The 17924-nt window shown below is 54.4% G+C and overlaps 1 protein-coding gene across 1 annotated transcript in view; it reads right to left on the bottom strand.

The window, feature by feature from the left end:
* OBSCN (obscurin, cytoskeletal calmodulin and titin-interacting RhoGEF) overlaps positions 1-17924 on the bottom strand; it is a 154398-nt gene that overhangs the window by 25216 nt on the left and 111258 nt on the right. The window contains 20 exon segments of the mRNA XM_077755858.1: positions 1953-2066; positions 2477-2654; positions 2762-2920; positions 3024-3188; positions 3273-3389; positions 3744-3900; positions 4153-4326; positions 4508-4590; positions 4689-4889; positions 5238-5377; positions 5578-5694; positions 6382-6449; positions 6658-6730; positions 7054-7272; positions 7595-7693; positions 7856-7888; positions 8288-8485; positions 8617-8741; positions 8950-9028; positions 16914-17192. Coding sequence (XP_077611984.1) covers positions 1953-2066; positions 2477-2654; positions 2762-2920; positions 3024-3188; positions 3273-3389; positions 3744-3900; positions 4153-4326; positions 4508-4590; positions 4689-4889; positions 5238-5377; positions 5578-5694; positions 6382-6449; positions 6658-6730; positions 7054-7272; positions 7595-7693; positions 7856-7888; positions 8288-8485; positions 8617-8741; positions 8950-9028; positions 16914-17192 — 2778 coding nt within the window.

Raw genomic sequence — 17924 nt, 5'->3', positions numbered from 1 at the left:
TGACGCTGCTTGGGTCAGGGTGGCTCTGTCCCTACCACATGGCCGTGGGTGCCACATGCACTGTGACCGTGTGTTGACACAGGCTGACCATCTGGCTGGCCCCCACCTCCTCTGTCCACCCCTTGGGGAGGTAGTTTGGTCACTGGACACAGCTGTCCCTAGAGACAGGTCATCCTCTCCACGGCGCTCACCGTTGGCTCCTAGGTGGCATGTCCCCCTTTCCCCTTGGATGTGGCCCCTGCCATCACGGCACACCTTCCAGGGGGCAGCCTGGCCAAAACAGGCAGCCCCCAGGGACTCATTCTGGCTTCCAGGGGGCAGTATGAACCACTCTTACCCTCTGAACTGGCCCTCCCAGGCCAAAGGACTGGCCGTGAAGGGACAGTGGGGACATTCAGGTGCCCTCCCAGGTCCTGTGCAGGGAAGGCAGCTGGGGATGGGCCTCCTCAGGCCCCAGGATGTGGGGGCTGTGGGCCTCCCTCCAGAAGACCCTGGGGCAGCTCTCCCGAACTGCTGATGGGAGCCAGCCGCTGCATCCACCAGCTCAGGCCTGTGTCTCTGGCTGTAGGACACGGGGAAGGCCTCTCTTGTGGTCCCACCATCAATCACCAGCATCCACTCCAGCCCCGTCCTCAGCCACAAGGGGCAAGCCAGTGCCCCTGGCTGCTTGACCCGAGGGCCTGCCCCTCACCAGGACTGGACTTAGTTATTCAGACTGAACTGGGGACTTGGAGACCCACCTGCCAGTCCAGCACAAGTGACCCCCAGGGAGAGTCTCTCGGTTTACTTGGGGGCCTGGACCATGCCAGATGGCTGTGCTACACTGTGATTTAGGGTTGGAGCTTAGGGCCACATGTCATAGGTTTGACCTCTTCAGGGGCCGTGATAGAGGTCAGCCGTGCCTGCCTCAGTGACCTCGAACAGAAGCCCTGGACACAAGGCCACAAGGTTCAGGTGGCTATCCCCAGGGGGGCAGAGCGTGTGCTGCCAGGCATGCATGTGGGAGAAACATGCAGTCTGCATGACCACCAGGTGGGGGGACACTGGGATCCGTCCCCTTGTGCCTCTTCCCTTTCTTGCAATAAACCAGAACCTGAGCAGAACGTTCTGGTAAGTTCTGTAAATTCTTCAGGTGATTCACTGAATCCAAAGTTGGTCTGGGGACCCTCAAAGTACAGCTGATGCCAGAAGTGGGGTGGTCTGGGACCCCCAAACTGCAGCCGGTGCCAGAAGTGGGGGTGGTCCCAGGGACCCCCAGACTACAGCCGATGCCAGAAGTGGGGGTAGTCCCGGGGATCCCCAAACTGCAGCTGATGCCAGAAGTGGGGTGGTCCCAGGGTCTCCCAAGCTGTAGCCGGTGCCAGAAGTGGGGGTGGTCCCGGGGACCCCCAGACTACAGCTAGTGCCAGAAGTGGGGGGGTAGTCTGGGGACCCTGACCACAGAGCCAGCCTCAGTGCCCTCTCCCTTCTCTGGGCCTCCTGGTTGCCCACCCAGAGCTCTCAAATGTCCACCAGGGATACCTGCCAGCCTCCCCCTCTTCCCTTCCATCTGCCTCATTTCTCTGGCTGGCTGTGTTACCTCCCCATTTCATGCCACATGTTTGTCTTCAGTTTGCCATCTGTCTCCTCCCCTAGACGGCCAGCACCCCTGGGCAAGGCCTATTTGCCATTGCGTCCCTGGTACCTGGAACAGGGTGTGAGCCCTCAGATTGCTAATGAGTGAGGTTTGGGGTGGGTAGTGTCACTGCGCCGGAAGCATGGGTGCAGGCCCTCTGCTTCTGTCCCACCTCGTCCACCCGTGCACCTACTCAGGCTGTGAGCCTGCCCCCTTGTGCCCAGCCCCCCAGCAGGCCCCCCTCTTTCTCTGACCCCTGCCCAGGATGGATACCCACCCCCTGCCTGGAGCCCCTTCCTGGTGCAGGATCAACATCCATTGGGCCCCAGTGGCCTACCTTTGTACCAGCTGACGATGGGCTTGGGTGTGCCTGTCACACGGCAGGCCAGCTTGACAGTCTCGCCCAGCTCAGCTGTGCAGTCCGCCAGTTCCTCTTCGAAATCTGGGGGTTCTGGGTGCGTGCACACAAACACACACATACACACACACACAAACACACAGGCTCTGAGCTCTTGGTGAGTGGGATACCCCCCTCCCCCAAGTCCTTGGTGCATCCCTGGCACATTCAGAAGCCTCAGGGTCAAAGGGTGAGACTGTTATGGACACCGTCCCCTGCGACCTTCCATCCAGGACCCCACATCTGGGTGTGATGGGAGTCAGGGTGAGTGAGGCAAGCTGAGTGGATAACAGAGGACCGTGGAGAAAGGGGAGCCTCCCTCCTGCTCCAGGTGGGGAAGCCGACCAGGGGTTACCAAGCCCTCTACATCCCTAACACAGTCCGGGCGCCTGTCTTGTGCTGGGGGGTGGGGCCTGCATGAACTCCTAGGCTTCCTGTACTCGGGCTCCCAGTCTGGCACTCACGCCACACAGGCAGGACCAGGCGCTGCTGGATGCCACAGATCTCCTTCACCCAGGAATTCTTGGTGATGACGGTCCGTGCCTGCAGCAGGTACTTGCGCACAGAGTCCTCTCGCTCGTGCCAAACCTCGAAGGCACGGTCGTCACCCTCCACCTGGTCGTTCAGGTCGATGCTGCTCAGCTGTGGGTGGGCAGAGGGTGCAGGGTGACCACTTGGACGCAGGCCTCCGCTCCTCCTGCCCTGCCAGCCCCTCTCTGCCCACCCGGGCTGCGCGGGCGCCTGCAAACCTTCATCATGTTCCGGAAGACGTAGCTGAAGGTGTCGGTGCGGGAGTCCCGTCTGGGCTTGCAGACCACCAGGTGATGGCGGAACAGGAAGACGTGCCGGTGGTGGCCTTTCCAGGGCATCCGCGCACCTGGCGCCCCCTCCCACACGATGAAGTGGCCCTGGGGGAGCATTCAGCTGACAGTCAGCCACGTGGCCCCTCCCAGGCCCTCCACCTCGACCGCACCCACGTGGCCCCGCCCAGGCCCTCCACCTCTCCTGCACCTGGCGGATGGGCTCGCCCAGGGCCTGCAGGGTGCCCGGGTAGTTCTCCATGAGCGACACGTGCAGCTGATTCTCAGCGCGCTGCGGCAGGGCCGACACCACGGCATACGCCTGCTCCAACAGCGCGCAGTTCTGCCGGTTTCTCGCCTTGTTGCGGATCAGCTCCTTGGAGAGACAGCGTCAGGCCCGGGCCCCACCACCCGCCCGCCCGCCAAGGCCAGGGAGGGCGGCCTCGTAGCGGCCATGTACCTTTAGCAGGGCCTGGTACTGCTGGACACGCTCCACTGGCTGCTCCAGGAAGTGCTGCAGGGGCGGCGGCGGCGGCTGAGAGGGGTCTGCGGCTGACAGCACCTCCTCCGTGTATTTCTGTGGGAACCGCAGAGCATGGATGGGGACGCGCATGTGCATTCCCGATGGCCACTGTCACCAGGGGTGGAGAGCCTGAGGGTTCCGGCGTGGGGTACTGGTGCACACGCACATGCGCACATGGGAACCTTGAGGGGGTGCATGTGCACCCCGGGCAGCCAGTGTCACCGGGGGTGGAGAGCCTGAGGGTTAGGACCTTGTGTACAGGTGCACATGTGCACACACACATGCACCGGTGTGCCTCCTCCCGGGTGGGCCTCACCCCCACCCTGCAGTGTCACCCTCTGAAGCTGAGCCCAGAGCTTTGGTGACTCTGCTTTTCTCAGAAAACTAAGAGGCATGGGCTTGGGGCACCTTGTAGAACTCCTGCACGGCCGTGCTGACCACTGCTGACTCGGCCTGCACGCGGCCCACCAGGAACTCCAGGTACTTCTCAAAGGCCGCCTGGTTCTTGATGAAGCACATGGCCACATCGTCATCTGTGTCACACTGCTGCAGCTCCTTCTGGAAGCTGTGGAACAGGGGACGGTGGTCAGGTGTCTTTGCACACATGTGACTGTCATGTGTGCTTGTGTGGCTGGCACGTGTGCATGCATGTGTATGGTGTGTCTCTGCATGTGTGCACACATCACTGGTACGTGTGCATGCATCTTTGTGCACATGTGACTGTCACATGTGCTTGTGTGGCTGGCATGTGTGTATGCATGTGTGTGTGCACACCTGGGGGCCCCGGAGCAGCTGTGGGGCCTACCCGTCCACCCACCTGCTGTGGAAGTGGCTGATGTCCTGCACGTTTCGGAAGATGACAGCCTTCTGGGAGGCCACGGCGGCAGGCACGTGGGGGCAGTGGTCCAGGTGCTGCATGTGGTGGCTCTGTAGGAACTGCAGCTTGCTCACAAAGGCCTGCTCGGAGTTCAGCAGCTCCTGGATGATGGAGCTGGGAAGGGATGGGGTGAGGAGAGACCTAGGAGCTACCGAGGCAGGTGGGCAGCCTCCTCCTCCTGTGCAGCCCGCCACCACCCACCTCAGAACAAGCCCCGGACATGGTGCAGGGCAGCACCCCCAAAGCTACCTTGCGGCCACAAAACCACTCATGCCCCTGCCTGTCGGACCCTCACCTCAGCCTTGTCTTGTATTCATCCTCAGACACAGCCTCCCCTGGGAACTCGGGGGCCTCAGTGGGCCCCCACTCGGGTGACAGCTGGTGAGAAAATGGGGAATGGTGGCAGGTGGCCAGGCTCTGGCTCCTGCTCTCATGGGGGACAACCACCCCAGGACCCCACCCCAGCCACCCAGTACCTTGAGCCGCCTGTCCAGGTAGGCAGGGGATACCCAGCCCTGCCGTGAGGGGCTGGACTTGGTGGGTTTGGTGCGCACGAGCCAGCGCAGTGGGTGGGCCGAGTCCAGCACCTCCACATACTGGCCCTCCCGCAGTGAGATGGCGTCCTGCTCAGCCCCCAGGGGCAGGTAGTCAGCTGTGACCACGTAGATGTCGAAGATCTGGGGGGATGATGCTGAGTCAGACCAGATGGGTGCCAGCCTGACCTACCAGGGCCCCCACAGCTCCCCAAAGGCCCCAGGGGTCGGGAGACCCAGACCAGAGCCAGCCAGGCCTCCAGAGGCTGCAGGGTGCCTGGCATTAAGTTGGGGGACAAGCCATCCTGAGGTTCCAGGAAATTCCAGAACAAGGTCAACCCAACTCTGCTGATGGAAATCTTGTCAGTGTGGCTGTGAGACCACCCCAGGGGGCCCAGGGGGCCAGGCCAACGCCGGGTGGTGGTACTGTGCCCCTGCCCCTCCCCCTACCGGCACCCTGCTTGCTGCCCACCCCCAGCCCCATCAGAGCACCTCGCCGCGGGAGTCCCCATCCTCCGATTCCGAGGATGACTCCTGCACGCTGGAGGAGGGGCGGGAACGGCCATGCCAGGGGGATGCAGACGGCGTCTTAGATTCCTCATCACTGTCACCTCCAGGCACCTGCAGCTTGGCTGAGGGCACAGGGCATGTGATGCCCACTAAGGGCCTGCTCCATATCCTCTCCCCGTGGGTCCTCAGGGTGCGTGGACAAGGGGACTCGGCCACTGCCCCTGCCCTAGCCCCAGTACCTCCCCGTAGGTCCCCAGGGTGCGTGGACAAGGGGACTCGGCCAATGTTCCTGCCCTTGCCCCACAGCCAGTGGCGCCCTCACCTTGCGTGATCTTGGCCGACACTATCTCTGTGATCTGAGAGGTGAGCTTCTGCAGGAACTCTTCTGTGCCCACTTCAGCCAGGGACAAGTGGCCACGGGCCTCCACCACTGGGGGCTCTCCTGGGGGCCAGAAGCCAGCTCAGCCAGCTGCCTGCCCTCCAGGCCCCGACCTGGGCTCAAGGGTCAGCAGTGCTAAGGGCCACACAGACTTGGGGCCATCACCGCTGGAAGCTTTGCAGGGTTGGGTTAAGGGTGAATGAGGGCTGCCTAGGTGAGTGGGGTCAGCCGAGAAGTGACCCCAAAAGTGGGCAACCAACAGGCAGTGAGCATGGCCCTCCCTTTTCTACTTCTGAGTAGACTCCCTGCTTTCCATCGAAAAGTTACAAATATGCCAAGGTGCCGGGAGGCCCTGTGCAGGTGGCTGGGAAATGGACAGAAGGACCCTGTGGGGGACAGGAGAATCCGGGACAGATCAGGTCTGGATGCTGGCATGCCCAGCACCTGCCTCCTGCACTGCCCTCACCTAGCCTTCCCTGCCACCTGTGTCAGGGTGTCCAGGGCGGGCATCCACACAGCTCACTGACGTGAGCTCTGAGCCAAGGGCCAGTGGGCCCCCAGATCTGAAAGGCTCAGAAGTGGCCCTGGCACCAGCCAGCGTTCAGAGTCAGGCCCAGGAGAGGGCAGGGAGCCCTGGCCTACAGCAGGTATTTTCGGAGCAGCTCTGGGCCTGGGGCAGCCTCCTCCATGCCTCACCCCTGCACTAAGGGCATGTCGACCCCCATCCTGCTCCCAACCAGCCAGTACCTTTCCTCTGCCCGGCAAGGTCAGTGAAACCTGTGGGTTCTGACATCTGCGTGGAGACGGCTTGGGTCCTAAAGGGGAAGGGGTCCTAAGAGAATGCCTCAGCTGAAGCCCCCATGTTACAGTGGGGACACTGAGGCACAGAGAGGGACAGGGGCTGGCCCAAATCATGGAGCTCTTGAGGAGCACCCCTGGGCTACAGTCTGGATGGGTCTCCCTCCTGAGGGCCGGGATGCCCCGCTCCCAGGCCTGCTGCTGCTGGTCTGGTCCCCCACTCACCCCTGCAGGAAGGTGGAGATGAGGGCCTCCTTCACCCCAACATGCTCCTCTGCTGCCCCTGCCTCCTTGGACACTGTCAGGAGAACAGAGTGAGCCACAAGATGATACCCCACAGCCCTGAGGCAATTCTGGTGGGGACCTGGTCCATGCTGCCTACCCTCCCTACCGCAGGGACCTTGACTCTGGCCCTCGGGAGCCCCTAGGTGGAGTGGGGCCCAGGAGGAAAACACTCAGGGGGGCAGGGGACTTCTAGGAGGGTCTCGGCCAGCTACACAAAGATGACAGGACAGGGGTGGAGCTGGCCCATGGGGCTCTGTGTTCAGGGGCCCAGAGAGAGGGCTTTGGGTCAGGGGCCCAGTGAAGGTCAGCTGCCTCCAGTCACCCACACCCACTCACAGCCAGAGATGTGCAGGCTGGCGGAGCAGAGGGCCTGGCCCGCAGCATTGCTGGCGATGCAGGTATATGTGCCCTGGTGCTGTCTGCTCACATCCAGCAGGACCAGACTGTGCTGCTGTGCAGAACTGGCCACCGTGTAGCCTGGCGTGTCACGGCCAATCCACAGCACTCCTCGCTCAGCCTCCTCCCGCAGCCAGTGCACGGCTGGGGCCGGACATCCTGCGGGCAGGAGGGGATGGTGAGGGGGGGCTTTCAGAAAGTAGGGGTCGCTCCGGGTGGAGTTGGTGGGTTAGTCCTCGGTGGGCGGCAGGGAGGGGCCTGCTCAGACCCTGGGGAAGGAGTCCTAGGTAGGTAGAGGTAGGAAGAGTTAGGAAAAGGGAGGGGCCTGCTCTGACCCTGGGGAAGAAGTCCTAGGAAGAGGGCGGGGCCTGGTCTGATCCTAGGCGAGGAGTCCTAGGTAGGAAGAGGGAGAGGGAGGGGCCTGCTCTGATCCTCCAGGCGGCAGTCCTTGGCAGGGGTCATGAAGGTAGGAGTGCCCCACCTTCCACCTTCACTGAGAAGGTGATGCTGGAGCCTTTCTTCACTTTCTTGGAGGTGAATCTTTCCAGGAATCGAGGCGGCACCAGCTGCTGGTGCACATCTGGAGAAACAGTGGGCATTGGTGATGAATGCNCCTGGCCCCATCCTGTCTGTAGGCTGGGTCTATACAGCCTGCACCCCACCCTCTTCCACCTGTGATGCTGTGTCCCTCATCCACTTAGCCGAGCTGCCCACCCACTTCTGTCCACCCGAGTCTGCTCACCCGATGCCGGCTTCTCTTCAGGATCTTTGGGGCCTGAAAGAGGCAAGAAATGGAAGTTAGGCCTGCAGCACCAAGGGGCCTCTTTCCTCTGGGCCTGTGCATCTGTTGGGGGTAGGAGTCTGGGGGTGAACCACCCACTCCCATAAACACACCCCTCCATGGCCCCAGAAGTGTGGGCGTCGATTTGGAGCCAGCTTGCATGGTCGCACCAAAAGCAGAGTGAAGCCTGGGCAGAGCCCGTTTCGAGCATGACCTGGAAGCACTTTGAGGTGCTCAGAACCTTGGAAAACAAGGGAGCTCACACCCGTACTCTGAAAGTGATCCCTGACCTCTTCCTCTGCAGTCTCCTGGTGTTCCTACGCTTGCCCGGGGCTGGTTTCACCACTTGCACTTGCACTGCCCAGGTGTGGATGCCCAGTCCCCAGCACCTACCTCGGACCAGCAGCCGGGATGATGAGTAGGCAGCGCCTACGGTGTTGCTGATGTAGGCTGAGTACTGGCCGGCATCCTCCCTGGTGACCGATACAACCTCCAGGGTGTGAAGCGTCTTCCTGTCAGCCATGCGGATGTGTGCAGAAGCCGTCAGGGGCTGCCCATCTTTGAACCAGTATAGCCGGGGCGCTGGGTAGCCTGGGGTCACACGGGACTGGTCAGCACAGAGCCTCCGCCCCGTGCGCCACACCCTCAGAGCCCCCTGGACACCAGTGCCCAGCCAACCTCCACTGTGCAGATGGTGCTCCCGGCATCTCTCTCTTCCTCACCTTTCACCTTGAGCTGAAACTTGGCCAGGCGCGTGCCAGGGGCCACCTGGAGGTCCTTCAGCTCCTCTACCACCTGGGGCAGCTGCCCCTCCTCTGAGGTAGATTCCGTCCCCTCTTGCTCCCGGCTGTTGGTAACAGAGAAGGGGCATGAGGTGCACCAGCGAGGGGTCAGGTGTGGGTGGCTTCTGCGGGCCCCTGCTTGCTCCACAGACACTGCCAGGGCCTGGCTGAGAGCTCCAGGTCAGATTCTGTCTGTCCAAGCCAGCACTGCCACCCCCTGAGGCCCACACTACCAGCCCACCAGGTGTTGCCCCCGTCCACATGGACCCCTACCTGGACAGGTAGCCTTGGGCGCTGAAGTAAGAGGAGGTCTCTGTGGCATCAGCTGCAGTTTCATAGTCTGTGCTAGTCACTGGGAGAGGAACAGTGGCTAGCATGAGCTCTGTGCCCCACCTGTCCAGGCACGGCCCCCCACCAGAGGCCAGCCACCTGGATCTGAGTGCGAGGGTGTCCCTGGGAGCCACTGACATTCCTGGGGGAGCAGCCATGGGGCACATGGTAGATGGTGGCCCCTCAACACCCCAGCCTGTCACCAGCCTGGGTTTCCAGGCCTATATTTAACTGCGAGTCCCAACAAATTGTCAATACTGGGCCTCATGACTGGCAGGCAGCGCCCACGGCTGTATCCTCCAGTCTTACCCACTAGGGAACAAGGGGTGACATATATAGGCAGCCGCAAAGGAGTAACAGGGTCTGGATTTACCCTCTGCTGTGGGTGGGATATTCGTGTCCCTCCGACCTCAAATGTGGAAACCCCCAGTGTGCTGGTGTCAGAAGTGGGGCCTCCGAGAGTGATGAGGGGGTCAGGAGCTCCTGACAGTGGAGCCCCCATCAGGGCAATGTCATGAAGCATCCCCACTCAGGACACCATGGGAAGAGTTGTCTGCAGCCACAAGCAGTACACTGTTGTTTCCACCACCTCTGTGGTCTTGCTGCAGCAGCCCTGACAGCCTTCCCCGCCCCCAAACAATATGTGGGATGATGGCTGTGGTAGTGTGACTTATAGTAAGAAATACAGCCTCAACCCTTGTCACTGTTCCTGGCACAGAGCTCCTAAAGTCCTTGGGTTTCCCAACTGAGGAGGGCAATGAAGGTGTCAAGGTGTTCATAACAAGCCCGAGTTTGTGTTGCTGCGGTGACTGTGGGAAGCCCATAGGGATGGGGGCTGGTGGCCGAGGGACCCAGTTGTGGGACCAGAGGGTTGGTGGCTTCAGTCCTGCCCCCCGACCTCTGGGGAGGGGAGAGGGAATCAATCACCAATGGGCAATCAATCAGATCTGTCTAATGAAGCCCCCATGGAAACCCAGAAGGTCTCAGGGTGGATGGGGATGCTTCCAGACTGGTGAGCACGTGGAGATGTGGGGAGAATGACGTGCCCAGAGAAGCATGGAAGCTTCCCGCCCCTTCCCCAGCACCTCACCCTGGGTGTCTCCTCCTTTGGGCTGTCCCTGAATCATCCCCTTTTGTAATAAACCACTAATCTAGCAAGTGAAACATTTCCCTGAGTTTTGTGAGTCCCTCCAGAACATTCATCAAACCTGAGGAGGGGCCATGGGAACCTCTGATCTGTCACCCGAGGGTCAGAGCACAGGTGACACCTGGTCTTGGGGTTGGTGTCTGAAGTGGGGGTGGTCTTATGGGGCTGAGCCTGTGGGGTCTGACGCCATCCCCACATAGTTGGGGCCAGAGCTGAGTGAATTGTAGGGCCCCCAGCTGGTGTCAGAGAATATCCTATTAATCCCTTACAGATAGGAAACAGTGGTAAGTCCTGTGATCACCCCAGCTTCCTGCCTTCAGTGTCCAGGTCCAGGAAGGGAAACTGAGGCAGGCAGAGCCAGGTAGAACCTGAGTTAAGGAGACAGAACTGGCATTCTGGGAGATGAAGGCCGCTGGAGTCCACAGGACAGAAGCCAGAGAAGAGAGAGCTGCACACAGAAAGAGGGGACCCTCTCACTGGAGGGTCAGCAGAGCACTGACTGGTATGTACACGTGGGGAAAGAGCACTCTACAGGATCCATAGGCATAGTGCAGAGGATACTGTGTTTGTAGTCAGAGTGGAAACTTTCACAGTCCGTGGATCAGGTACTCAGGAAGGCTTTCCTTCAGTTGAGGTAGGGGATCAGACCTGGACTGAGAGCTGCCTAGGCCCCACCTCAGAGGAGGATCTCAAGAAGGTCTGAAGAAATACCAAGTATCCAGCCCCCACCTTGGCAGGCATCCAGTCAAAGAGTGCCAGATGCACAAGGAGGCAGGAGACCACCACCTGCAATACAGAGAGCAACCGGTCCATCAAAACTGACCTGGGACTGACACAGGTGTTTCAACTGGCAGAGAGGGAAATCAAAGCAGGTAACGGAACTGTATTCCGCTTTCAAAACATTAAACAGACACATAGAACATGTTAAAAAAAAGACTCCAGTAGGACTTCTAAAGATAAAAAAATAATGGAAAATACAGTCAATAGCAAGTTAGATATTGCAGACAAGAAACAAGGATTGTAAAAGGAGAGTCATATTAGTGATCCAAAAGGAGACACATGGAGGAAAAGAATTTTGAGGGAAGAGCATTGGTGTAAGGTAGTACCATGGCAAGTGGCTTCATGAACATGTAACTGGAGTCCCCAGATGATGGGTGAAAGGAAAGATATTTGAGGAAATGATGGATGAGATATTTCCAAACTTAGTGAAAACTAGAAACACAAAATTCCAAGAAGCCCAGCCAATGGCAAACACAAGAGGATATGAAGAAAGGTGGCACCAAGGAACAACACAATGTGATGGCTCAAAACCAGTGATAAAAAGGAAATCTCAAAAAACACCCTGAGACCATTTCTGAGGAAACTGAAACACTGATCCTAAAACTCATGTAGAAACACAAGGGACCCAGATGCTCAAGACAATCTTGAATGAGAGCAAAATTGTAGGACACACATGTCTAGATTTCCAAACAGCATGGTGGTGGTGTGATGACAGACAGATGGATAAATGGGACAGAATGAAGAGCCCAGAAATAAACGCACACATTTCATAGAAATCAGGTTTTGACAAGAGTTCCAAGACCATCTTATGGAGGAAAATAGTCTTTTCCACAAACAGTGCTGGAACACTGGATTTCTACAAGACAAGGATGAATTTGGGCCCTTAGCCTCACACCTTATATGAAAAGCAAACCTAAATGTCAAAGCTAAACCTGTAAAAATCTTAGAGGAAAATACAGGTGTAAATGTTTACAGCAAAAACTAGGTGATGGTCTTGTAGATGTCACAACAACAGTACAAGCAAGCAAAGGAAAAGTAGTGGACTTCATCAATTAAAAATTTTGTGTATACAGAAAGTGGCAAGAAAACCCTCAGAATGGGAGAAAATGTTCAAAAATCATGTATCTGATAAGGGCCTAGTACACAGAATATATAAAGAACTCCTGCAACTCAAAATCAAAACCCAATCTCAAAATGAGGAAAAGATCCGAGTAGACATTTTTCCAAAAACCATACATAAATATCCAATAAAAATACATGAAAAGATACTCAACATCATTAGTCACAAGGCAAATGCAGATCAAAACCCCATCACTTAGGGCAGCAGTTACTTTAAAAAAAAAATAAAGGGACCCTGGGTGGCTCAGTCTGGTTCAATGTCCAACTTTGGCTCAGGTCATGATCTCAAAGTTCATGGGTTTGAGCCCCACATCAGCTCTGTGCTGTCAGCACAGAGCCCACTTTGGATTCTCTGTCTCCCTCCCTCCGCCCATGCCCTGCTCATGCTCTCTCTCTCAAAAATAAATAAACGTTAAAAAATCAATACAAAATTAAAAGGTGAATAATGACAAGTGCTGATGAGGATGTGGGGAATTCGAACCCACATTCATTGCTGGTGAGGATGTAAAATGGCACAGCCCCTCTGGAGCTAGGCCACTCCTCCAAGAGTTAGCCACAGAATTGCCATATGACCATGTGATTCCACTCCCAGGTACATGCCCAAGAGAACTGAACACATATGTCACAAAACACAAATACTTGTACATAGATGTGCACAGCAGTATTACTTATAGAAGTCAAAACAACCAATGGATAAACACCACCTGATGAACGGATGGATAAGCAGTCCACATACAAGGGAGTATATTTCAACCTGAAAAATGGAAGTATTGATGTATTTTACAACACAGGTGGACCTCTGGGACATGCTCAGTGACAGGAACCACACATAAAAGGCCACATATGATATGATTCCATTTATATGAAATGTCCAGAATAGTCAAACCCACAAATGCAGAAAGTAGCTTAGTTGTCTCCAAGGGCTGGGGAAGGCAGAATGTGGAGTGACAGCAAATGGACACAGGATTTCTTTCCAGGACAACGGAAATTTCTGGTGTGGGAAATAAGTGTAAGAATTCCTTAAGCTTGGGGGTGCCTCTGTGACTCAGTCCAATAAGCGTTGACTTTAGATCAGGTCATGAACTCTCAGTTCGTGAGTTCAAGCCCCGCATCAGGCTCTGTGCTGACACCTCAGAGCCTGGAACCTGCTTCAGATTTTGTGTCTCCCCCACTCTGTCCCTCCCCATCTCGTGCTCTGTCTCTCAAAAATAAACAAATGTTAAAATTNTCGGTTAAGCGCCGACTTTCGCTTAGGTCATGATCTCGCGGTTCGTGGGTTCGAGCCCCGCGTCGGGCTCTGTGCTGACTGCCAGCTCAGAGCCTGGAGCCTGTTTCAGTCTGTGAATCCCTCTCCCTCTCTGACCCTCCCCTGCTCACGCTGTCTCTCTCTCTCCTAGAAATAAAAAAATAATAATAATAATAATAATAATTCCCTGAGCTTGCACCAATGGGTTAACAAGGTGTAGGGTGGAAAGCCACCTCTATAGGACAAAAGCCTTTGAGAACAACTAGAAGCAGAAAAACGCTACAGGGAGGAAGCGCCCAAAGTCAACTAGTGAAAAGGGTGCCTTGTTAGCCTTAAGGCAGCATGCTCCAGCAAGCTTAAACTTTGGAGATAACAGCTACTTGGCTGTATCACCCAAAGAGAAGCACTGTCCACTTGGCATCTGGTGGCAGTATATCATTGTGCTCTAATCTCAACTTCTAACACCACTCACCCCCCACAAAGCCCTTTGCTTGTTACACCCACAAGTTACTGGTCCCTAGATTGTTGTTTTATTCTGCAAGTTCACCACGTATGTAAAACCTTGAGAGCTCAGTAAATACAGAGACAAACCCCCTGTACCCCCAAATTCAATTCTGCATCTGCTCTTTTGCGGACAAGAGAGAACTCCAGACTCAAAATCTGCAACACCCTGGCACTAGATGGTCATGCTGGTTACACAACATTATGAATATACTACAATCCACAGAATTGCACATTTTTAAATGAAAAATCTGATGGTGTGCAAATATCTAAACATTTTAAAATCCCAAGAGAAAAGGCAAGTTTTGCACAGAGAAACAAAGGTAAGAATGGCATCCTATTTCTCGGGTGGAAACAATGCAAGTTAGTAAACAGTGGAGCAGCACCTTTAAGGAATGGAAAGGGAAAAAAAATCCTAGCAAAAAATATCTTCCATAATCAAAATAGAAACAGACAATTTTTTCAGGCATACAAAAGCTGAGAGAATTCTAGCACTCCCAGACTACAAAAAATATGCGGAATAATGTCCCTCAGGCAGGAAGGACGTGAGAGCAGATGGAAATCCAGATCTACACAGAAGAATTAAATAGTTCCTACTTGGGTAAACACACAATCTGGTCTCATTCAAGTTACCTAAGTTACTGTTGTGTGCAGCTGTGCTGATAATACTGACCCCACCTTTGGCCCTACATCTTGTTAGTGTTGCTCGATGACCTCTCTTGGGCCCACGTGTTTCCAGGCCCTTGGAAACTCATATACAGGTCTTAGAAGTGCCTGCCAAAGCCAGGAGGGGGGAGGTTTGCTTTGGGCTCCCGTGAATCTGTTAGAGATAACCTAGTCTTTCGCAGACCCTATATGCCCTTTAGTCTCCAACAACCAAGGTCCCTTGTGTCATAACTACAGAAGGTGACACTGACACATCCCTTCTCCTTGCCAAGCAGTGTTTCCTAGAATAGCTGTACTACTGCTTAACCATCGCCTGGTGAAGAACAGCTGGGTTGTGACCAGTTAGAGAATAAGGTGGCTATGAACCTTTGGGTACAAGTTTGATTATGAATTTGAGATTTAATTTCTCTGGAATAAATGCCCAAAACAGCAACTGTTGCATTACATGTTAGCTACAGGGTTAGTTTTGTAACCAACTGCCACGCTCTTTTCCAGATGGAGTGTACCATATTACATTCCTGCCAATGATGCATAATTGACCTCATTTCTCTGTTTCCTCGCCAGCACTGGGTGTTGTCTCTATTTTTTTATTTTAGGCATCCTGATATGTGTACAGTGACATCTCACTGGAGTTTTAAACATTTTCCTGGTGGTTAATGGTGGTGAACATCTTCCATGTTATTTGCCTTTAGCATGCCCTCTGGCATGAAACATCTGGACGTGTCTTTTGCTCCTGTTTTAACTGGATTTTTTATTGTTTATAATTCTTTATATATACAGTAAAACCTTGGATTGCAAGTAACCTGTTCTGTGAGTGTTCCACAAGACAAGCAAACATTTCTAATAAATTTTAACTTGATAAACGAGTGATGTCTTGGAATACAAGTAGTACGTGACGTTGAATGCCACATGATTACAACTGAGCCAAAGGTTCTTCTTCTCTCTCTCTTTCTCACTGCAAGATTGCGGGTGGTTGTCTCCCATGCTCAGATGCTCATGCTTGGTTTCAGGCCATGGCGTTTGGCAAAAATCAGCAATTTTTCAGATCATTGGAAGGTGCCCACAACTGGCACTAGTGTATTTTTTGTCACTTCCAATCACTTATGGACAGTCCTTTGCTTTTCCAGATAAGAGTGAGCTTAGGAATGCTTTGCTTCATTCTAGCTCAGGCTGCCTGCAGATATAGACCCCTTTCTCTGCTGCCTAATTGCCAATTACATTAAGTACAGTACATGAGAAGAGTTTATTAATACTGTAATGAAGTCAACATCTGTATAGGCCCCCAAGCAGAAAAACGTTCCATGGAGCCAATAAACGCCAGTGATTCCCTTAGTGATAGTGAAAGTCACCTACACAATAACCCTCCTATTTCTTGTCTCCCTCACACCAGCCACGAAAGTTTTCAAAGGTAAGTGCAAGCTAATTTGCTTTTTTTCATGTTTCGTATTTTCTTTACTATTTTGGATTATATTACAGTATTGTAATCATTTTTGTATGAGTATTTTTGGGCTGTGGAGCAAATCATCTGAGTTTCCATTATTTCTTATGGGGAAATTTGCTTTGATATACAAGCGCTTTGGATTACAAGCATGTCTCTGGAACAAATTATGCTCACAAACCAAGGTTTTACTGCATATGTATTTTTATGCTTTCCTTATTTCTATTGGTTTCAGAGGTAGAATTTATGCTATATATTTTTAGACAAAGTCCTTGACTAGATATGTGATTTGCAGATACCTTCTCCCATTATGTAGTCTGACGAACCTCTGCAGGGTTTTCTCAGAGCAGACGTTCATAACTTTCACTAATTTTCCCTTTTATGGGTGTTGCTTAGTATCAAATCTAAGAAGACTTTTCCTGGCTTCAATAGATTTGTTCCTATTTTTTCCCTGAAACCGTCATAGTTTTGTTTTTTACACTGACACATATAGTCCACTTTGAGCTCATTTTTGTATAAGGCCGAGGTCTAATTTTTTGCCTCTAAATGTCTCAATGTCTTCAGCACTCCTTGAGATTCTATCCTTGAATCTGAAATCTATCCTGCCTCCACTTAATTGCACTTGCACTTCTGTTAAGAATCAAATAGACATACTTGTCCTGAGGTCCACCTGGAGTCTTGGCATTAGGATACAACACATCTCCTGGTCCCTTATTACTTGGAAACTTCCAGGGTTTTAAGAACGGTGTGCTAGGAACCCGGGATGAGATCAAATACATATTTCTTATTGTGTCACAGCTAGCCGCCCACATGTGCTGGGGGCACCTCCAAACTCTCTTAGGTCCCTCCCCAGCCTAGGCGCATACCAAAGAGATAAGGCCTCCAGCTCCACTCTGGCCACAAGACACGAGGCTCCACATCCTGTCTGACCCAAAACCAGTGCTCTCTGGGTCATCCTTCAGCCCAGCACCACTCCTCCTAGCTCCCACCCTGGGGACTACCACACTCACGGTCCACACGGAGCTCCGCCTTGGTGGATGACACACCCATGCTGTTCTCAGCCATGCAGCGGTAGACACCCATGTCTGCTGGCACCACTGCCGTGATGATAAGTTGGTGGCCGCCTTGCTGGTCCTCACTGATCATGTAGTGGTCATCCTCCTCTAGCATCCTGCCATCCTTGAACCAGCACACGGTGGGCACGGGCTGGCCTGTCACCACACAGTCGAAGCTCACGGGGTACCCGTCCTGCACCTCCTGATTCTGCAGCTCAGTCAGGAACACCGGGGCTGGGAGGGACAGGCAGGGTGTGCAGTGAGCTGGCCCCAGGTCTCCCCCAGTGACCCCAGCTGCCAGCGACTCAGCGTGCATCAAGTCCCCAGCACTCGTTCACAAGGGAGTGCTCGCAGGCCCCAGGGCTAAACACAATTCTGCATCTGCCAGCTTCACCCCTGTTCTCTAGAAGAATCCTCTCCTTCTCAGCCTGCATCTCAAGCTGCTGAGAGGCCAGAGGGATAGTGGGCAGGAAACAAGGAGGAGGGTCAGGCAAGGCTAGGCAAATGTCGTGTGGGCTGCAAGCATGAGAATGGCCCAAAATTCCACAGGGGAGGTTTCCAGACATTAGGCCATGGGTTATTAATTATATACCCTCGTTACTCCTAGGTAAACTATGTGAACAATGAAATAGCTTTGGCTGTGGAATGCCACCTTTTATACTGGTTGCGCTCCAAACCCTCACGGAGCAAAGACAAGCTTTGGAATGTCCATAATCCTATACCCACTTCAGAGAGGAGAGCAATGAGGCTGAGTAGCTAGTACGAAACAGGCAGAGCTGGACTTAAATCGAGCTCTCTAACCCCAGATTCAGGGGTTCCCCAGCTCAGGGGGCTGCATCTGCAGTGGCCCCAGGCTGGAGCCCAGCCAGCTCCCCAGAGTCATCAGGTGACACAGGTCACCATGGCCCTGCCCCTCCTCCTTACTGGCTCTGACCCTCCCCTTCCAAAGCCCTTGCCTTACCACCC

Source organism: Crocuta crocuta, unplaced genomic scaffold, assembly GCF_008692635.1.
Source record: "Crocuta crocuta isolate KB4526 unplaced genomic scaffold, BGI_CrCroc_1.0 scaffold526, whole genome shotgun sequence".
Taxonomy (NCBI): Eukaryota; Metazoa; Chordata; class Mammalia; order Carnivora; family Hyaenidae; genus Crocuta; species Crocuta crocuta.
This window is presented reverse-complemented; position numbering and strand designations above follow the sequence as displayed.